We start from the raw sequence: 22,955 nt of genomic DNA on the forward strand, positions 1-22,955 counted from the left end.
ACTTTGTTTATAATCAGTTAGCACTTTCTGCTTGTTTGAGCAAAGAAATGAAGCTTTGAGAAGTTTATTTCTGGAATTTATTTATTATTATTGTCATTAAATTGAAGTTGGACAGATGAGTTGATTATGACTTGAAAATTCAAAGTTAAGGAATTGGACTTGAGTTGGACTTCCACATCAATTACTTTGGACTCGACTTGGACTTGGTTGTCTTTGACTTGGACTTGACTGGAAATACTTGTGACTTACAAAGCAGTGACTTGGTCACACCTCTGCTGTTTGATAAAAATTGAATTGACATTATTCGAAGTTGGTAGCCTAATGAACTAGACCAAATTCTTGCTTTGCAAAGTTTGGTCTAGGCATGCTCCATTGGAACTTCCTCAGCTCCTACCAGGACTCTGGCTAGCCAATCACAGCTCTCTAGAGGGGTTTCAAACACATAAAGAACTGTGATTGGTCCATAATGGTGGGCCAATCATAGTGCTCTATCTGCTTAGTGAACAAATCACAGAGCTTTATCCGCTTTGTGAGCCAATCAGGGCACTCTACATGCCTGGTGGGTGGGATGATGCAACAGAGTGAAACAAGAGTATGTCACATTCATTGTCCAGTGGAATGCGGAGATCATTTGAAAGACAACGGTAGAACCCGCCCCACAACCAAGAACCGTCAATGGAGCATGGCCAGACTAAATAATACATTTATTTAGTCTGGCTTGCCAGGCTACGAAGTTGGTAAAAACGTGTAGAACACGCGTGTGTCCAGAAGAGGGCGCTGCTGTTTTTGTTTGAAACATCGGTGCAGTTTTGTTTTTCTAAATTGTTAAAGCAGTTAGAAAACCAAATTTCATTTTCACGAAAGAAAATAAAACATTTTTTAAATTAAATTAATAAGTTAAATCGCAGAATGCTCACTCAGCCGGAGCCAGGTATGTCGTTTGGTAACGGTGAAGCGCGCGAGGACAGCCAGCCTGCAGGACCTGCGCGCTCACGAGTCACGACAGACCACGGGAGCGCGCGGCGCGGTGTCACCTGTTGCTACGCACTCCGGTCCGGTCCAGCGTCCCGGTTCTGTTACCGCTGTCGAAGCGGCGCTTTATTCCGCCGTTGCTGGTTCCGAGGACGGACGGTGCCCCGGAGGCGCTTTAACGGGGTAAGAACACATCAGCGCGAGCTGATAAACTACCGGCGTCACTACAGCAAACTTTACACACGGTGCGGGCCGTGCGGCTTATCTGCTGCTTCAATCGGAACCGCTGAAAATAAAACTTTATCATTCAGTGAAGGTCAAACCGTGTTCAGAAGGCTTGAATGTGGGTTTTGTTTGTTGTCCTCCGCGGGGCTCGTGTTGTTTCCTTGTGCTTTGCTAGTGTAGGACCGTTTCGGGCTAACAGTGATTGGTTACAGAAAAAAAAAACGACCAAAAAGAAGTTGTCGCTGGTTTTCTCCTGGATTTTCGGCGTGCTTTGACGACATTTATTTTTTCGGAATCAAACTGAAATCCGACTCATTTCCTTCCATCTTTTGAGCCTGCTCTTTGGAAGCTGCTGTATTATTTTTGTTAACGAGTCTCATTTATGCTCCATCTTTGTCTTTGTGGGTGAGTGATTTCTCGTTGTTTTAAATGAGTTTAAGCTGCTTTTCAGGTTGGAAAGTGGCTTTTCTGTTACAAATACTGGATATTTTCTCCAACTGGAACCTCAACTTAACTTAAACCTGGAATGCTTTAGCAGAAAAACTCACTACATGACCACCCAGATGAGTTGAAAGCTCGTATTTTTATTTTGGGAGTTTGACTGTGTCCTCTGAGTATGCCTCTGACCTGGGATGATGCACCATGCTGAGACGTCCCCTCTAAATCTGTGTCCACAGCTAGGATCTCATGTGTAATAGGAAGAGCCAGACATGGCGTCCTTCATAAAGCCCCAGTTGTTCAGACACTGTTGGGCATGATCTGCTTCTAAGGTCAGACCCTGGCCATCGTCTTGATCAGTCTGTTGTGGGAATATTTACTCTGAAAGAGCAATGTTCAAATAAAAACTTCTGCTGTAGAAAGTGTTTTAGTTTGTTCACTTTCGTGTCGTTTGAGCAGAACTAATGACATTAATGGGTAAGTTAGGTTGTACCTATTTGTTTATGTTACACAAGTTATTTCTGTTACTTACAGAGAACTGAAGCAACCTGGTATGGTCCCACCCAAAATGCCTCGCAGGTCCCGTGTGTGCGCGCGTGCATGCGCTTTAAAGTGGCCGGGCCACAGCTTTAGTGTTTGCACCTGCCAGCTGATGTCTGAATACCAAGACTAATATAGCTTTGCCCACTTAATCACACAAACACGAATGCACACACTGACACACGTTCATACAAAGTTGGTGCACCTTTGCTGTTTTACATTTTGTGAAATTGGAATCTACAGAAAATTGTTAACAGCAAATTAAGCAACATAAAGAGGAGGTTCACTGGGAAATCATTTTTTACTTAATTTTGAAAATGATTGGTCACTCTGGGTTTAACCGTCAGGCAGAATGTGAAAATAGTCTCCTACACCTATCTCCTGCATTAGTTTCTGATAGAAAGTAGACTGTGTGACACAAGTGTTGTAGTCCTCTAGACCAGTCCCGGTCTCTAGACCAGTCATGAGGCCATATTTTTATTGGGCTGCCACTAACGACTAATTTCATTTCGATTATTTACCGACTAATTGATTAGTTGTGTTTAAGAAAAAAAAAACAATTTAGTTTCAGCTCATTTTATTTTCAGCAAACTTAAAACATTTATTTCTCAAAACATTCATTTATGGAAGTAAACCAGTGCAACAGGTTACCTAGATGTGTCATCAGTAGGGTTGTCACTGTGTGAAAATTGAACCTCACGGTTATTGTGACCAAAATTATCACGTTTTTCGGTATTATCGCGGTATTTTTTTTAAACGTGTCACATTTTCAGATAACTAAATAAACCCTGTATACCAGGAAATATTGTCCTCAGTTTGTGTCTAAATTTTGCCTAAAATGTGTTATTTTGTAATTATGTTGTTTATTTGTTTACATTTTTCCCTTTAGTCTTTAAAATACCAATATTTGCCCATAACTTCTTATTTTATGTCTGTTTGATGTCATCATTTTAAAAATATTAGGTCAGATGATACTCAGTACTCAAGTAGCCTTCTAATCAGATACTTTTTACCCTTACTTGAGTAATAAACCCTATATCAGGAAAATATTGTCCTCGGTTTGTGTCCTTCCAGTGAGTTTTGCAGATTTGGGAAAATTTCATAAATTTATAATTATTCTCGGAGAGAGACCAACTCTTATCTGCCCCTGGGAGCCCCGTAATGCATAGCATAATTTCAACATGGGGGTGTCCGCGACACGGTTTATATGCAGGTAGCGGCGCTGCGGCTGCTTTATATAGCGACTCGTTGCATTCTCCCTCAACCCAAATCCTGGGATCACGCATTTTAGCTAAAACGCTAACGTTAGCTTGCCTTGCGTTGACTGTAGAGTTGTGGGAGATGGTCACGTAGATGTGTCATGAGATTTGAAGCATTGCTGCCTTTCACAGACACTTTTTCTGCTCGTGCTGCAAACAGGATAGCCGTCTTCTATAAACTGTCCCTCGGCATTCTTCAAATATCCAAAAGGTGCCCGTACCTCCCACTTTGTCTTCTTTGAGGGATAATAAATGTCCTCCTGAGCACTGCCGCCTCCTCCTTTGTCCATTATTTCAGCTTTAGCTTCAAGAAAGTTTTGGTTGTAAACACCAAAGCGTGCATGTACCGCCGGCAACTTCAGCAGATGATACGGTGGCTGATAAGGGTCACCGCGCCTACACCACAGCCACGGTAACCCACCGAGATAATATAGTTTTTTTAAAACAAGATGGTTATTCTTATTGTCAACATTTTTTACCGGGGTTTACCGTCACACGCCAGACGACATCAACACTGCATACTTTAGTATTTGTTCATTTATCGTGAGTAATATCGATATCGCAATATTAAGCACTGTTATCGAATATCGCAGGTTTTCCTAATATCATGCAGCCCTAGTTTTATACAACAATCAGTTATATATGGATTTTTGCCAGCTATGTCTCATACTTAAAGGGATATTCCACCCCTAAGTACAATTGTGTCTGTCATGTTACCCAGAGTTAGATAAGTGATAAAAAGCATTTTGTAACCAGCCCTGTCATTCTACTGATCTACAAAAGGCTTGTTGTTCCCATTCGCTTACATTTTTTAAGCTAAACTAAAGCCAACTGACTGTTGCCAGATTAGGAGAATGACTGGGCTGATTACAAAATGTTTTTTTATCACTTATCTAACTCTGGGTAACATGACAGACACAATTGTACTTAGGGGTGGAATATCCCTTTGAGATACATCTAGTTCATGAAGTAACAATTTGAACCCTGACACGTGCAAATTTGATTTCAAAATATTTATTCTTAAACAGGAGACAACTTTACTCTCAGAATGAATTCAAATAGGCTACATTACTTCTGTAATGAGAAGGCACATTGGAAATGAAAAGAATTGTTGTTTTTATGCAATATGAAAATAAAGTTGACACTGGCTTCTAGTTCTTATTATATAGGCAGCCTTAAGAACAGAAGTTGTACAGAAAATGTAAATATGTATTTACATCGCAGTAAATGCCCACTGACGGGCCTTTTTGTTTGCAAAGTCACTTACCATATCAGAAAAGTTAACTTGTTTGGCTAGTTGGCTTTCTATTGATAGAATGGCAAGGCTGTTCAGTCTGTCCTGGGCCATTGTTGATCTCAGGTAGTTTTTAACCAGCTTCAACTTGCTGAAAGCCCGTTCACCCCCAGCAACTGTTACTGGGAGAGAGCAGAAAATTCTCAAAGCAATACAAAGCAAATCATCTTTGCTCATCACTCATTCCCTCACCTTCAGACGAACCAGCAGGACTTGCCGCTTCCTCTGCTGCTGCAGCGCCGGCTCTTGTCCCTGCATTAGATTCCCCAGCATTGCAGTGTGTTCCTGAAACTGTTAAGACCAGCTGTTTCATTTCTGAAATATTGGAGAATGAATGAAGTTCTGTTTGATGCAGAAAATAATAAAACATAACACAAATTCTACACTTCCAATAATATTTAAGATGTGTGTTTTATTCTTTCTGATAACACCAGCAGAAGGCTGTGGGTTGGATTAGGATTAAATTACCCAGCTGATGGATCTCCTTCACTAACCAGCTAACTACAAACCTTTCCACTAACCTGTCCTGTGTAACCCTCACCATGTGACCCTCATGTCCATGCTGTCTCTGGAGGAGCAGATAGGAGACAAGACCTCCTGTAACTTACAATGAACCAAAGCTTCCTCCCAGCTTCTCTTTACGCTGACTTTAACATCAGTTCTTCATCATGAAACAAAAGAATAAAGTGGAACAAGAACTTCTATCTTCTATTTCTCTCTCCTTTTAACTTCTCTGTGTCCCTAAATAAAAGAGACGGATGATCACGCTGCAGCCGCCGTCATTGACCCCGCCCCCTCCCCAAGACCGGATCTCCCAGCATCACAATACTTGGTCTGACTGAACGCTTCCAGGAGAAACAATAATTAAATTATGAAAATAATAATGCGTGTTTGGAGCATCGGTTTGGAGGAGCGTCCTCCGATCCTCCAAACCGATGCTCCAATATCGATCCTCTCTCTGGTGTGAGCAGACAGTGTCTCTCTCTCTCTCTCTCTCTCTCTCAGTTGCTGTGCAAGCAAGCGGAGCGCGCCGCATGACAACCCGCTCAGTTAACATAATTCACGGCCCAAATCCAACAGAACCAGTCGTGCTGATTCGGTTCCAGTACGGTCTCCGGTTACAACTCTAGCACTCAGCCCTGCAGTACCACACTAAGGCGGAACCACTTGGTAAATGCGGAGGACACTCACTCTGACAGATTTGGATGCTGCGCTGGTGCCGCCGTTAAAAAAACAAAACTACATTCCACTATAATCGATTATGGCGTACTTTTCTACGATGCAGAATCGTTTATGTCCGCATCCCGATGCATCGATTATTTGATTATTTTCCTCAGCTCCAGTACATAGTTGGCTCCAATTGTGTTCCTTGCATCTTTGACTAATGCTTAAAAGGACCTGTGCCCTGCCATTTTACATCTTCCAGAGCAACCAAAGGCACAGTATAGGACTAAATGTTACCATTGGCCCTATTGAACAACTGTTCATAAATGTCGAGAGGAAATCATTTTATTTCCATTCATCTCTGCATAAAGTATTTTCAATTGTTTTAAATGTTGATAGAACTTCTGTAAAACCACCAGTTACTGTACAGATCTGCAGAATGAAAGCATCATAACTGAAAAGTACTTTAGTGTGTCTGGTTGCAGTTTCCTAGATTATCCCCTCATGCAGATCTGATGGAACCAGCTGCCATTTATGGAACGGGCAGGAAAAATAATTCATACAAGCTTTTTCCCTCCGTAATGTTGCTTTAAGTTAGATGGTTTTATTAATATTATGGAATATTTCACTTTCAATGTTGAAGTTGATGCAAAGGCTAACTCTTAGTTTGTTGGTAAACGTTAAAACGTGAAGTTCAGACTCTGGCCTACGTTGTTGTGCCCTAGGAGAACAGAACCAGGAGGCCGCAGAACCACCCTGAGCATGTGTGCATGAGAGAGGGCAACTGCTCCAGTCATTATGCTCCTGCACTGCCCAGAATGTGGAGTCGTCTTGGCAACAGCATTCTTTCCTAGTTAAAAAGTAGAGAAGCAGACATACGGTGTATTACAGGAGGAAAGCGGCTGACTGGGCTCAGGTCAGAGCAGATCCGCAGATATCTGGTATGGTCATTAGTTGGTCCACACTTATAGGGGCAGTAAAGCATTGTGGGAAGTTGGTTTCATCAGTACTAATATGAACATTTAGCCTGGGTCACTAAGTGGAGGTCTGTTTACAAATGCATTGATGTTTAAGGTACAACAAGCATTTTTTCTGTAGTTAAAAGTTGATCTTTTTAGTTTTACATGAGCAGAATTCTTTATCTTAGTTCTTTGTGTTTTCTTCTTCAGGATCAAACCTGTTATGCATCATTAGTTATCAGGCCTAGGTACCCAAACTCTGTTCCTCTTTAGGACTGATCTAAAGCATTCAGTAGGTACTGGTACTGCACTAAATGTTTGGCACTTTCCCAATAAGACGTCACTGTTGATGAGTCTCAGAGCTGCTGCAGGTCATGTGACACGGTTTGTTCCATCACTTCTCCAGGTTTGTAAGGTAATGGTGAAAAATCCAAGTTAACATTACAAACACGTGTTGAGCAAAAGTATGATGGAGTTTAGCCAGTGACTGTTTTCTGTATGAACTGGTACCAGTGTAACATCCTGCAGGAGTGGACTATCACCCAGTTGACTCAAGATCACAGTGAGGGTGTTGAAAGAGGCAAATAGCAGAGGGATGAGAGACGTCAAGTTCTGGAGTTTTCAGAGGCAATCCTATAGATGATTTTATTGATTAAAAAATATAAAGTCCTTAATGTAAAACGATCAGATTCAAGACTTTTTTAACCACATGATTTTAAAGAGCAAGTCAACCCCAAATCAACTTTATTTTTCTGATAAACTATATAAATGCATGTCTAATCGTGCTGCAGACGCATGTAGTCTATAGTTTAGCACTTTAGTGCATTTTATTTAAAATTTTAATTTTCTGCCTAAAACTGTCAGGGTTGTGCCGTTGTCGGGTAAAAACTCTGCACTGCATTTGAATTTAAATCTTCCATCGCTATTGGCTAAGAGGTACCCTAGAAAGTTAGCTGGTACCATATGATGTCACAATGTCATTGTGAGCCTGTGACTGTGTCTCAATTCAGGGTCTGCATCCTTCGTCGGCCGGTTACATCACAGCGCCGCTACTAGGCCTGTCAATACAAGCATTTTAACTGTAACATTTCTAACTAGAATAACGTTCATGTATCACAAAAAGCCCTTAACCTAACAGTTTTCAAGTTTATACTGACATTTATATGCGCAATCCTCTCCGACAGCTCCCGCTTCACTGTCCGCCATTGTTTTTAAAAGTTCTGCCATCCGGCCCGCAAGGCATCTTGGGAAATGTAAACCATTGAAGGATACACCAGACCCATCCTGCTTGCAGGCGAAAAGAAGGTCGGATTCGTCAACCGCATTTGAAGGAGTCTTCGAATTGGGACACGCCTAGTCGCGGCGCTGTGACGCAACCGGCCGACGAAGGATGCAGACCCTGAATTGAGACACAGCCTTGCTCTTTAAGGATGCTCAGTGGTCACATGTTCTGATTTTTATCCGACTAGTCAAACTTTGTACAGACGGCTGCTGCTGGAGCATCTGGTTCCCTCTAGACACATCTGCCTCACAGAACAGCAGATGTAGCTCCCTCAGTCGTCCTGCAGTAGAATCAAAAAGAACATGTGGAGACGATCTTAACTGTTTATGATTCACATCTTTTCTAACATGTCTTGTCTGTCAGACTTCCTGAGCCCCAGCCAGCCAACCACTCCTCTGTGGAGACTTTGGGTCGCAGTGAGGAGGAGAGCGCCCTGAGTTCAGAGGATCAGGTATCAGAGGTAACTGTCCGAGTCTGCACACCCAGCAACCCTCCTCCACCCTCTCCACCACCCACACAGGCCCAGGAGGAAGCCCCAGCTCCCAGGCTCTTCACTCCGAGCAAGCTGAGCTTCACAGTAAGCATGTCTGATACAAACTGTGCTCTCGTCACAAGAAACAGCTTCATCCTGGAACTTTAATAGATTTTTCTTGTTGTGATGTTCACTCTAGACCTCCCAGTCAGGAGGCAACATGAACCTGCCGGACTTGCCTACCCTCACCCCCAGCACCTTCCCCCCCAGTGCCTTCAACTACGAGAGACCCAGGCATTTCATCCAGTCGCAGCCGGCTTTCCAGGCACCCAGCTATGAGAGTGTTCTGAGGGAGACCCAGGAGAACCAGAACCACCAACAGAGCCTGAACAGTCACAGTGTTGTAGATGCTCAGAGTCAAGTCACAAACACACAAACTCAGTCTGTGTCCAGGTCTGTGTCACACACTCAGTCACAGTTTCAGTTACTGAACATCAGTCAGAACCAGACCAAGTCAGTAACCAGCTCACAGATCCAGATCCAGAACCAGACCAACAAAACAGCCAAGTCCTCCCCATCTTCATCCAGCCTCAACTCTTCTTCCACCTCAGCATTTTCTACTCCTTCTCTGTCTTCTGCTGCTCCACTGCTCTCTCCATCTGCCCCTACTTCCTCCTCTTCCCTCCTGACTCCCACGACTTCATTGCCCCGTACAACCATGCGCTCCACCATCACCCTCACCCCCAGAGTTCCCAGTGCTACGGGCCTTGGCAGCGCCACCCTGCCAGCCAACCAAGACACCCTGTCAGCCTCAGCTGCTTACCTCTGCTCCGTGCTCCCCTCCCAGTCCCTGTCCTCCAAATTGTCACCAAACTCCAACGTCCCTCACACCTCCACCTCCCCCTCCTACTCCCCACTTGCACCCTCCAGCCCCCTTCTTCCAATAAGATCTTCCTCCCCTCCATTCTCCCAGCCAGTCTCCCCCCCTCTCCCTCACTCCCCTCTGTCTCCTCCCTCCTCTAACCTCCAGCAACCAGCCCCCTCCAACAATCAGAACAGGGTTCCTCCTGCTGTCGTCTCGCTGCCTGCCAACTACAAGGGGACGCCCAACACGTGAGTTTAGATGCTTGTTAATCGGAGTCGGACCCGTTTGTGTTGCTACTGGTCAGCTCCTCCAGCTGATTCTGGGACATTACACCAGACTAAGGAAATGACCAGGTGGTGTTTCGGATGCGAGAAAAACTCATTGGCACTGTATGATGGACTTATTAAAAGGGATATTCCCCCCAAAAATGAATTTTTGAGCGTTAACATATTCCCAGATCAGTGGGGAAAAAACACATTTTACCCAGCCCAGTCACTCTCCCGACCCAGCTTTACTCCTTTAGGTTTAGCTTAGCATAAAACACAGTAAGTGAATGGATCCAGCTAGCATTGTGAGAAAAAGTCCCTCAGTGGTGATCCCAATCCTGCTTGGTGACCTAAATACCAAGGTAACATAAAGGAATCACAGGCGCCTTTTTAGACTTGGAACTACTTTTTGACATAGCACTGCTGTAAGCCTCCGCTGGCAACCCAAAGACACCTGCTTCTTTGTATACACAGACGCATCGATTATTAGATTATTTTCCTCAGCTCTGGCCCACACATGCTTTGCTGTGAAGCATCTAGTGATCTTTTCCCACAATTCTATTTCCAAGCATCGATTCTCCTAAAAAAGACGTTTTTAGCATCGATGACTCCATTTGAACCTCCAGGCTCCCATAGGAACTCTTCTGCAGAGCTGATGCTCCCTGTGTTTTTCATGTGTTTTAACCACAAGCTCCCTTCCCACCTGGAACATTTCAGATGTGAAACAGCAGCGTAAGCGTTACACAGAGCTGGTCCTGTGAGGTCACCAAAGTATTGCAGGATCATTTGGATTTTGACAATTCGTGCGAGAACTAACAAGCATGCATCGGTCTGCGCTTTATTCTCTTTTCTGTTTACTTTGGCTGTGGGACTTTCACAGGCAATGACACTTTTTCTTTTCTTCTTGTTAAGCAACTGGAAATCTGCATGTGACTTTTATTTTGAAGGTTTACGGGTGTTTTAAACTGCACTCTAGTTTTACCTCCAATCTGGCTCGATCTGAACTGCAGAGCTTGAAGCATTCTGGAGGAGTAGTGCATAAATTTAGCAGAGCAATGCGTCCCAAACAGCTTTCTGAGTCCGGTGGAAGCGCAGCCGTCCACTACAACTGAGAATAATTTCGGTGTGCTGCGCTTCGTAGATGTTACGCAATGCGTACGCATCCGGTGGAAATGCCCGGTGAGGGTCTTTAGGTCAATCAAATGATTTTCACATAAGTTTTAATCACCACTAAGTGGCTCGACTCTGCCCCCTTCTGGTGTGACTTGGTGCAGTCTTGTTTATTTTTGGACATTATGGAAGCAGAAAACATCTGCTGTAAATCGTTGTGCTTTTGGGACAAAGATTAGTGTTGATTCTGAACTTACTCAGGGAGAACATAGTTCTCTCTCTCTCTCTCTCTCTCTCTCTCTCTCTCTCTCTCTGTCTCTGTCTCTGTCTCTGTCTCTCTCTCTCTCTCTCTCTCTCTCTCTCTCTCTCTCTCTCATTATTCAGACGAGCCACTCTGCAGCACTAACCCTGTCGCGAAGGTTTGTGAACCACTAACAGTTTTTACCTTAAAGCTAGGCTGTGTAAAGCATTTTAAAGCAAATCCACATGTGAAGCAGCACATCAGATTATTATGACCGGAGTAATAATCCCCTCCTCCTCCTAGGCTTCCAAAACCTATCCTGAAGAAGTCTGTTGCTCCTCGGCCCTCCTCCTCTCGCTCCACAGAGGAGGACATCCAAGGCTCAAAGGACGCCCTGATTCAGGACCTGGAGAAGAAACTCCGCTCCAAAGAAGCCAGGAGAAGACACGGTCAGGTATGACTGAGATAAACAGAGAAGAAAATAAAAAATGTTCTGGTTGAATTTTTTTTATCATCTGGGGCAACAAAGGTTCTGATGTAATGTAAAAATGTGCAAATATTACAGCTGAACTGTGTCGAGAGTTTAGTTTAGCTGCTCCGCTGTGTTTTTCTGTATGATTTAAATAACTTAATGGACTTTTATTTTGACAGAAACTCTCCTACGAGGAGCGAATGGCTCGCAGGCTTTTGGGTCCAGACAATGCCACTTACATGTTTGACCAAGACAATCTGTCAGACTCACAACTTGATCAGGTAACAGGATTGGGGGGGTTAAACCACCAAATAGTTCCCGAGCGCAGCCACAGCTGCAGCTCACCGCTCCCCCAGGGGATGGGTCAGATGTGGAGATTAATTTCACCCGTGTGTGATGAATTAATGGGACTTTAACTTTAAAACTTTTGGTATTTTCTGCCCGTGTAAAGGTCTGGATCCCCCTGCTGTAGTGCTGATGTTCTTGTGTGCTCCACAAGTCATTAGTGATCCAATAGGAAATCAGAGACAGGGTTTCCCTCTCAGGGCCTCATGAAAAAGACCTGCTCTGATCGGCAACATTGCGTGTGTGTGTGTGTGTGTGTGTGTGTGTGTGTGTGTGTGAGAGAGAGATCACAAAGCCTCTTGCTCACAGGGCTTTGCACCATGCTTTATCTGCCCCTCACACACACACACACACACACACACACAAAACCTCATAGACCAACAGAGTTCATCAGTGGTTATTTTTAGCCTGTTTTCTGAGAAGAGGTCCTACTCGTTGACAACAGGACTATTGTGTCGCTCTCTCTCTCACATGCACACACACACAACTCTGTTTCTGTCTCCTGACTCTAACTTGTTGTGTGTTGCAGCCAGACTCTCCAGAAGGAAGACACACAGGTGGATTGTGGTAAATACAGTTGATGACTCATTTTTATGCTTAATCGTTGATCAGGTGGAGCCTGATTGTGTTTCCTCCTGATGCTACGAAGCATGGCAGAGTTTGCTGGCATGATAATCATCTTTGGTTCATTCTGATCGAGATCATTTTGATTTTCAAAGCCTGACAGATCGACGTCACTCTGTCACTTAACATTCATAAACTCATTCATCTTGACTTATGACGGGGAAGGCTGTTGTTGGTTTAGCGTGCGGTAAACCGCTGAGAGCATCTCTGCTAGCAGAAGCTAACCATTAGCGTTAGCAACTCCACCACACAGCAGAACTCCTCCAGGCTTGTGTTATTTGTGGAGATAAAACATCAACGTTGCAGAGCAACCAGTCAGTGGTAGAGTTGTGTTGCTGTTAGCCAATCAGAGGAGAGATGTCCAAATATCAGGACATAAGACTCCAGATCCTGTAGTCTGAAGTTGTCCTCTGATCTGGCATTCTGCTAGTTCCTGAAACTGGTGCACCAGGGCTTTTTCTGCCCAGCGTACAACTTACAAGGCGTTTATTTCTACTGTAGACTGCAAATGTATTGATTGAACGAGTGTCCCACATTTTTTACTTACTTACCATTGAGAACTTCTTAGCATTAAAATTAAACCTGTTAATGTAGCGGAGTGTGTTTGTGCATGTGCGCACATTCACTAGTGAACTACAGAATGTGTGTCAAGGTGAAACTAAGCTGATAAGAGCCCCCCCACCCCCCACCCCCCATCCCCATCCCTCCAGGGGGAGGCACCACTCAGGGACAGACGGAAGGAGCAGCGAGGGATCGGCTATCCAGGAGAAATGTTTCGCTCCTCGCTTCCTTCAGATCCCCCCGGACCTCACAGTCGAGGAGGGACGATTCTGCAGGATTGACTTCAAGGTCACACACCCACTCTCCTTGTTGTTGATGCTCCTACCAGTTAAGAGTCATAACCGTTGAGTTCTCTCCCACCGCTGCAGGTTAGCGGTCTCCCAGCTCCAGACATCTCCTGGTTCCTGGATGGGAAAGCCATTCGTCCAGATGACTACCACAAGATGTTGGTGTGCGAGAAAGGAATGCACTCCTTCATCATAGAGATTGTCACGGTGCATCATGCTGGTGTGTACGAGTGTGTGGCCAGGAATCGCGGTGGGGAGAGCAGGTTCACCATGAGACTCGAAGTTTTAGGTAAACATCTGAAGGTCCGTTAGGATCAGAGCATCTAGAATATTAAAATCAGCGTTTGACTCTTACCTATCTACAGCTCAGGAAGCTCTCCGTCCTCCCACCTTCATCCAGAAGATGTTGAACACCAGAGCTCTAGAGGGGGACACCGTGAGGTTGGAGTGCAAGGTGGATGCATCGCCTCCCCCTCAGCTCTTCTGGAAGAAAGATAAAGACATGCTGCGGATCGACCCCAACAGGATGAGGTGCTCCTTCACATGTGTGAGGCTGAACTGTCTCACTGCCACTGTTGGGGATGCCAGAGCAGCTTCTCCTACAGATGCAGCCTAGTGAGGCCCAGGCCTTAGTTCAAAACACATCAAACATCACTTTTCTATGTGATTGAATACAACCTAGAAGTAAAGCCATTAGAGCCAGTCACCATCAGTGTTTAAAAGTGGATCCGTGACTATGTCATGGTCTAAAAGGTTCATTTGGTTTTTAAGGATAAGAAGCTAAACAAACTGTCTAGGAGGTGTTTGGTCTAATCATCATGAAACTTTCTAAAATAACCCTGTTGTGTTTTCCGGTGCCGCTCCAGCCTGTACCAGGACGGCTCAGGTCGACAGTGCCTTCTGATTGAGAGGCTGATGAAGTCCGATGCTGGTTGGTACACGCTGTCCGCCATCAACGAAGCCGGCATGTCCACGTGCAACGCCAGGCTGGATGTTGGCAGTAAGTGTTCCCCTCTCCTCGCTTATGTTCCTGAGTGCTGGTTACCATGGAGACTCGGGCAGCTGGAGAACGCTGTGAGCACACCACCACCATGAATCCTGCCATGTCCAGTTTACACGATGAGGAGGAAACGATAAACACCCCCAGGTGGTTGGTTTACAGAGATACCTGGAGCCTGGATGGGTGAAAGTACAGCATAGCTATTGGATTTCTGCTTCATCACCACATCTGGTCCCTGTTCCACAGAGAGAGAGACCCCTACTCGCCTCGTAGTTTCATGTCACGACTCGGTGGCACACTGGAACCATTACTAAACAGCTGGTTCCAATAGAAGAAGTTCCCTCTGAGTAGAGTTGATTTATTAAACCAGAGGAGGTCTGCTGCTCAGCCTTACTAATTTCTTTTTAAACGCCCACATTTAATACTAGCTGCATCATTTCACATCCAGGAGATGTTTCTGTGATCCATCCTAAGGGCCCATTGTCCTATAAGCTCAAACCCATCTGTCCTCTTCTGGGGCCCACAGGACAGACGGGTTATTTTCAGACGTGTCACGGGAGAAATGTTGAACCAACTTTAAGGCTGTCTTTAGTAGCCAAGTGCAGACAATCAAGTGTGTAGTTTGTGATTGATTATTATTAGTGGAGTTCATCCTTGTCTGTCTGCCCCCCCCCAGCTCCAGCTATGAAGACGGCCCCACCCGCATCCAAGACCTTGAAGCTGCTGTCGTCTCTGTCCCACGTCCCTGCCCTGACGGAGGAGAGCCCGGCCCAGCACACGGCCCCGCTGTACGAGAGTGAGGAGCTGTAATGGAACCGTGGTACTGCGGGTCCATGACAGACGAGGACTTCACTAAAGCTTCAATCTCTGCACAAAACAGAGCAGCTCTGCCAAAGATGACCTGTGATATTAGGATGTATCACTAACGGGATGTGGAGACATGTTGATGCTGCGGTTCATCTCCACTGTGTTCTGCTCTATCTCTAGGTCTCTGCTGTGAGTGATGTAGAGATAGCTCCAGCTCTTCTCAAACATAAACCTCCCCTATAGACCACTGTTGCGTGTTTAAGTGAAAACTGAACCTAGATTTGGTCCTTTCCTGCTCTTGAACCAGTCCTGCATGCTCTGGAGTAGTCCTCCCATGCCCCCCCCCCCACCCTCCCACCCACCCACCCACACACACACACACCCCGCGTCTGTATTTTCCAAGAACAAGAAGTTAGCTGCTCTGCTAAAGTTAGGAGTGTATGAAACATTTTATTTATAGTTATCAGTGTCAAGCCCTGCAGCGAGCTGCTGCTAGAAGACTGATGCTGGACCTGCTCTCGGAGCAAACATCTACATTGCTGAAACATCTGAACCTAAGAAGAATCACCACATCCCTGTTGCACTGCCCGTTTTTGGTTACAGGCATCTGTTTGTCAGGCTAAAGGCTAATTATTTAAAGATTTGTGACAATTTCTTATATTGAAGTGCTTATTGCCAGCCAGGAGCTACTTTCACTAATAAACCTTTGTTTTTACCTGGATCTGGTGTTCACTCTGCTCTTCCTTTATTAAACTTTACACGAGGATCTCGAGAGGTGAAGTGGTTTTATGGGTCAGAAAGTGGATGAAGTGCCGTTTGCATCAGACTGGTTTGGAAATATGAGATTTTAAATGACAAGCAGAAACGTGTGTGAAAGTGCTGTTTGTTGTGCAAGAAGTTCTAGATATATCAGTGGATGAATCAGAAATAAAGTGAAACCCTGACGCTGTGTCCTTGTTTTCTTGTGGTCGACTCAAGACGTGACCCCACACCACCACCATCAGAAACCAAGGAGCGGTTTCAGGGCACGGACTAGTTACGAGCTGGCTGATGTGGGACCAGCTAAAGAAAAGAGTACTCATGTTAAGCAACATACAAACGTTTCAAATTAAATTTTATGAACATAATTTAAAAAACAATATATAATGTTTGGGTTGACTGTTCTACTCCACTATTATATTGATACTGTGTAAATCTGAGAAAAAATTAAAATAATTTTGAAAGAACTTGATATATTTTATGAACGTGGAAATTATATCTAAAAACATATAATTGTTTTCGCCACACTTCTTTCCGTTTTAACCCTTTACACTTTTACTTTCTTTGATTATCTAGCCAGCTAATGCAGCTTTTATTTTTGGATAATAAGTACAGAATTGTGCTTTGCTGATGCCTGGCTCAGCAGCGTTCAGCAGCAGACACTAGCGGCAGTTCTGAACAAGAAGTGGATGCAGTTAGCTAGCGAAAGTCGTTCTGCTGGCTAACCATTTAGCGGAAGTAGGTCACAGTGTTATTACAATCATGGACGACGAGGCTATTTTAATAAATTCATAATATGAACACGTTTCGCCAGTTCAGAGTTACAATACTCAAAGAAGCAGAGTCAGAGCGGTGAGTCCAGCAGCATTGCTAGCTAAACAGGAAGGACCCGGTGTGAGTTCCCTTGTCTGCAGCCAGCGTTGCGGTAGAGTAGACGGTATCGTGACTTTCTCTTCTTTCACACTTTCTACCTGCTTAATTATTCTGTTTTAAAAGCTCACCTGGAATCATTGAGGGTGTAAACGAGTTAAGATTTGGACATTACACTGGGCTCATAGGCTGGTGTTGGTCCTAGCACGTTATTGAAAGCTAGTAATTTAGTAAATGATCAATACTTAGTAAATTATCAATACTGTGGCACTTTTTGTTCTGCAAAATGAAGAGGAATTCAAATGATAAATAAATAAATAAATAAATAAAGAGTAGACGAAATCATCTCACAGATGCGCAGTAACCCACTGCGCATCCTGCAACAATCACAACGAAGACGTACCACTTCGTGATGTCACAAAGCTCAGTTTGATGACAGGAGGTCAGTCAGTTCATTGCTCCAGAAGGTAAGGGTGTGTAAAGTCGGATCACATTGTGCGATTTTCGGCCGTCTTAGCCAGATGCCTCGTCGGGAGCATAAACGTGTAGAAAAACAGTGAAGGAGGGTGATTAGCTAATTTGAGATGTTCAGTCTGACCGGATCAGCAATAGCTTTATGAGCGTTCCATGACCAAAGTTTGATGTCTCTAGAAGATTGTATAAATATGTTAGTTTCACTTTTATTTATGTAATTTAACTAGTTTTATGTAGGTAATCATTTCTTTGTGAACATTTTCTGTCTTTCGCAGGTAACATGTCTAATATCTGATACAGCTGAATTTGCAGATAAGTATGCATTTATCTAGTCTGTCTTTCACTGAATTGCAGGTAAACCTACTAATATTGGGCCTCATTTCCTCATATTTGCAGGTAAGTATTCATTTATCTAGCCTGTCTTTCTCTAAATTGCAGGTAAGTATTCATTTATCTAGTCTGTCTTTCTCTAAATTGCAGGTAAACTAATAGTGTCCCTTTGTTTTTAGGAATTCTTTTCTTAGCAATGCATTAAACCGAGAGGAGTAAGTGGGATTTCTTTGCTTCAGGATTAATGTTTGTGATTTCTTCTCTAATTTGCACGTAAGTACGCATTTATTTAGTATTTTCTTCTCTAATTTGCAGGTAAGTACACATTTATTTAGGATTTTCTTCTCTAATTTGCAGATAAGTATTCATTTATCTGGTATTTCTTTCTCTATTTTGCAGATAAACTTAATATTGGACCTCATTTCTTCATATAGTTCAGAAAAGTATTCGTTTATCTAGTATTTTCTTCTCTAATTTGCAGGTAAGTACGCATTTATCAGTTTTTTTTCTGTAATTTGCAGGTAAACCTAATATTGGACCTCATTTCCTCTTTTTCAGGTAAGTATTCATTTATTTAGTATTTTCTTCTCTAATTTGCAGGTAAGTACGCATTTATCTGATATTTCTTTCTATTTTTGCAGGTAAGCCTACCAATATTGGACCTCATTTCCTCATATTTGCAGGTAAACTTACTAATAGTGTCCCTTTGTTTTTAGGAGTTATTTTCTTGGCAATGCATTAAACCGAGAGGAGTAAGTGGGATTTCTTTGCTTCAGGATTAATGTTTGTGATGTAACCAAGGAGTGAGGAGGAGACGGGGTAGGTACAGTCCAGAAAGAAATGGTACAGTCCAAACAAAGGGTACAGTCCAGACAGAAATGGTACAGTCCAGAAAGAAATGGTACAGTCCAAACAAAGGGTACAGTCCAGACAGAAATTGTACAGTCCAGAAAGAAATGGTACAGTCCAAACAAAGGGTACAGTCCAGACAGAAATTGTACAGTCCAGAAAGAAATGGTACAGTCCAAACAAAGGGTACATTCTAAACTTTAATGACGCCATCAGTCTACCAATTTGCAGGTACGTAAATTTTTTCTAGTGTTCTCTTTAATTTGCAGGTAAATACACATGTATCTAGTATTTTCTTCTCTAATTCGCAGGTAAGCACGCATTTATCTAATATTTTGTCCTCTAATTTGCAGGTAAGTACGTTTTTTTCCAGTATTTTCATCTCTAATTTGCAGGTAAGAACGCATTGGTCAAGTATTTTCTACTCTAATTTGCAGGTAGATACGCATTTATCCAGTATTCTCTTCTCTACTTTGCAGGTAAAGATGCATGTATCTAGTATTTTCTTCTGTACTTTTTAAGTAAGTACACATTTACTTGGTCTTTTCTTCTCTAATTTGCAGGTAAGCACGCATTTATCTAATATTTTCTCCTCTAATTTGTATGAACTATGTTTTTTTCTAGTATTTTCATCTCTAATTTGCAGGTAAATACACATTTACCTAGTCTTTTCTTCTCTACTTTGCAGGTAAGAACGCATTGATCAAGTATTTTCTACTCTAATTTGCAGGTAAGTACACATTTATTTAGGATTTTCTTCTCTAATTTGCAGATAAGTATTCATTTATCTGGTATTTCTTTCTCTATTTTGCAGATAAACTTAATATTGGACCTCATTTCTTCATATAGTTCAGAAAAGTATTCGTTTATCTAGTATTTTCTTCTCTAATTTGCAGGTAAGTATCAATTTATCAGTTTTTTTTTCTGTAATTTGCAGGTAAACCTAATATTGGACCTCATTTCCTCTTTTTCAGGTAAGTATTCATTTATTTAGTATTTTCTTCTCTACTTTGCAGGTAAGCAGCCATTTATCTAATATTTTCTCCTCTAATTTGCAGGTAACTACGTTTTTTTCTAGTAATTTCTTCTCTACTTTGCAGGTAAGAACGCATTGATCAAGTATTTTCTACTCTAATTTGCAGGTAAGTACGCATTTATCTAATATTGTCTTCTCTACTTTTCAGGTAAATACGTTTTTTTCTAGTATTTTCATGTCTAATTTGCAGGTAAGTACGCATTTATTTAATATTGTCTACTCTACTTTGCAGTTAAAGACGCACTTATCTAGTATTTTCTTCTCTACTTTGCTGGTAAGTACACATTTACCTAGTCTTTTCATCTCTAATTTGCAGGTAAGTACGCATTTATCTAGTATTCTCTTCTCTAATTTGCAGGTAAATATGCATTTATCTAATATTGTCTTCTCTACTTTTCAGGTGAAGACACATGTATCTAGTTTTTTCTCCTCTACTTTGCAAGTAAGTATGCATTTATCTAGTCTTTTCTTCTCTAATTTGGCGGTAAATACGCATTTACCTAATATTGTCTTCTCTGCTTTGCAATTAAGTAGGCATGTATCTGGTATTTTCTTCTCTACTTTGCAGGTAAGCACGCATTTATCTAATATTTTCTCCTCTAATTTGCAGGTAAATATGCATTGATCTAGTCTTTTCTACTCTAATTTGCAGGTAAGCATGCATTTATCTAATATTTTCTCCTCTAATTTAAAGGTAAAGACGTTTTTTCTAGTATTTTCATCTCTAATTTGCAGGTAAGTACGCATTTATTTAATATTGTCTACTCTACTTTGCAGGTAAAGACGCACTTATCTAGTATTTTCTTCTCTACTTTGCTGGTAAGTACACATTTACTTAGTCTTTTCACCTATAATTTGCAGGTAAGTACGCATTTATCTAGTATTGTCTTCTCTGCTTTGCTGTTAAGTACACATGTATCTGGTATTTCCTTCTCTACTTTGCAGGTAAGTACGCATTTATCTAGTATTCTCTTCTCTAATTTGCAGGTAAATATGCATTTATCTAATATTGTCTTCTATACTTTGCAGGTGAAGACACATGTATCTAGTATTTTCTTTTCTACTTTGCAGGTAAATATGCATTGATCTAGTCTTTTCTACTCTAATTTGCAGGTAAGCATGCATTTATCTAATATTTTCTCCTCTAATTTAAAGGTAAAGACGTTTTTTCTTGTATTTTCATCTCTAATTTGCAGGTAAGAATGCATTGATCAAGTATTTTCTACTTTAATTATCAGGTAAATATGCATTTATCTAGTATTCTCTTCTCTAATTTGTAGGTAAATAGGCATTTATCTGATATTGCCGTCTCTACTTTGCAGGTAAAGACGCATGTATCTAGTATTTTCTTCTCTACTTTGCGGGAAAGGACACATTTACCTAGTCTTTTCTTCTCTAATTTGCAGGTAAGTACGAATTTATCTAATATTGTCTACTCTACTTTGCAGGTAAAGACGCACTTATCTAGTATTTTCTTCTCTACTTTGCTGGTAAGTACACATTTATCTAGTATTCTCTTCTCTAATTTGCAGGTAAATATGCATTTATCTAGTCTTTTCATCTCTACTTTGCAGGTAAGTACACATTTATCTAGTATTGTCTTCTCTTCTTTGCAGTTACGTACACATGTATCTGGTATTTTCTTCTCTACTTTGCAGGTAAGTACGCAAATATGCATTTATCTAGTCTTTTCATCTCTACTTTGCAGGTAAGTACACATTTATCTAGTATTGTCTTCTCTTCTTTGCAGTTACGTACACATGTATCTGGTATTTTCTTCTCTACTTTGCAGGTAAGTACGCAAATATGCATTTATCTAGTCTTTTCATCTCTACTTTGCAGGTAAGTACACATTTATCTAGTATTGTCTTCTCTTCTTTGCAGTTAAGTACACATGTATCTGGTATTTTCTTCTCTACTTTGCAGGTAAGTACGCATTTATCTAGTATTCTCTTCTCTACTTTGCAGGTAAAGATGCATGTATCTAGTATTTTCTTCTGTACTTTTTAAGTAAGTACACATTTACTTGGTCTTTTCTTCTCTAATTTGCAGGTAAGCACGCATTTATCTAATATTTTCTCCTCTAATTTGTAGGTAACTATGTTTTTTTCTAGTATTTTCATCTCTAATTTGCAGGTAAATACACATTTACCTAGTCTTTTCTTCTCTACTTTGCAGGTAAGAACGCATTGATCAAGTATTTTCTACTCTAATTTGCAGGTAAGTACACATTTATTTAGGATTTTCTTCTCTAATTTGCAGATAAGTATTCATTTATCTGGTATTTCTTTCTCTATTTTGCAGATAAACTTAATATTGGACCTCATTTCTTCATATAGTTCAGAAAAGTATTCGTTTATCTAGTATTTTCTTCTCTAATTTGCAGGTAAGTATCAATTTATCAGTTTTTTTTCTGTAATTTGCAGGTAAACCTAATATTGGACCTCATTTCCTCTTTTTCAGGTAAGTATTCATTTATTTAGTATTTTCTTCTCTACTTTGCAGGTAAGCAGCCATTTATCTAATATTTTCTCCTCTAATTTGCAGGTAACTACGTTTTTTTCTAGTAATTTCTTCTCTACTTTGCAGGTAAGAACGCATTGATCAAGTATTTTCTACTCTAATTTGCAGGTAAGTACGCATTTATCTAATATTGTCTTCTCTACTTTTCAGGTAAATACGTTTTTTTCTAGTATTTTCATGTCTAATTTGCAGGTAAGTACGCATTTATTTAATATTGTCTACTCTACTTTGCAGTTAAAGACGCACTTATCTAGTATTTTCTTCTCTACTTTGCTGGTAAGTACACATTTACCTAGTCTTTTCATCTCTAATTTGCAGGTAAGTACGCATTTATCTAGTATTCTCTTCTCTAATTTGCAGGTAAATATGCATTTATCTAATATTGTCTTCTCTACTTTTCAGGTGAAGACACATGTATCTAGTTTTTTCTCCTCTACTTTGCAAGTAAGTATGCATTTATCTAGTCTTTTCTTCTCTAATTTGGCGGTAAATACGCATTTACCTAATATTGTCTTCTCTGCTTTGCAATTAAGTAGGCATGTATCTGGTATTTTCTTCTCTACTTTGCAGGTAAGCACGCATTTATCTAATATTTTCTCCTCTAATTTGCAGGTAAATATGCATTGATCTAGTCTTTTCTACTCTAATTTGCAGGTAAGCATGCATTTATCTAATATTTTCTCCTCTAATTTAAAGGTAAAGACGTTTTTTCTAGTATTTTCATCTCTAATTTGCAGGTAAGTACGCATTTATTTAATATTGTCTACTCTACTTTGCAGGTAAAGACGCACTTATCTAGTATTTTCTTCTCTACTTTGCTGGTAAGTACACATTTACTTAGTCTTTTCACCTATAATTTGCAGGTAAGTACACATTTATCTAGTATTGTCTTCTCTGCTTTGCTGTTAAGTACACATGTATCTGGTATTTC

The 22,955-nt window shown here is 41.5% G+C and overlaps 1 protein-coding gene across 4 annotated transcripts in view; it reads left to right on the top strand.

Moving 5' to 3' along the window:
* myot (myotilin) overlaps nt 1-15,417 on the top strand; it is a 41,232-nt gene extending 25,815 nt beyond the window's left edge. For all 4 annotated transcript variants that reach the window (XM_054738842.2, XM_054738841.2, XM_054738843.2 and 1 more), the window contains 10 exons: nt 8,497-8,710; nt 8,805-9,718; nt 11,391-11,541; nt 11,739-11,840; nt 12,434-12,471; nt 13,239-13,377; nt 13,458-13,665; nt 13,742-13,907; nt 14,243-14,376; nt 15,053-15,417. In XM_054738842.2, coding sequence (XP_054594817.2) covers nt 8,497-8,710; nt 8,805-9,718; nt 11,391-11,541; nt 11,739-11,840; nt 12,434-12,471; nt 13,239-13,377; nt 13,458-13,665; nt 13,742-13,907; nt 14,243-14,376; nt 15,053-15,186 — 2,200 coding nt within the window. In that variant the 3' untranslated portion in view covers nt 15,187-15,417. The remainder of the gene's footprint in view (nt 1-8,496; nt 8,711-8,804; nt 9,719-11,390; nt 11,542-11,738; nt 11,841-12,433; nt 12,472-13,238; nt 13,378-13,457; nt 13,666-13,741; nt 13,908-14,242; nt 14,377-15,052) is intronic.
* Nucleotides 15,418-22,955: the final 7,538 nt, after the last annotated feature.

Source organism: Nothobranchius furzeri, chromosome 1, assembly GCF_043380555.1.
Source record: "Nothobranchius furzeri strain GRZ-AD chromosome 1, NfurGRZ-RIMD1, whole genome shotgun sequence".
Classification (NCBI taxonomy): Eukaryota; Metazoa; Chordata; class Actinopteri; order Cyprinodontiformes; family Nothobranchiidae; genus Nothobranchius; species Nothobranchius furzeri.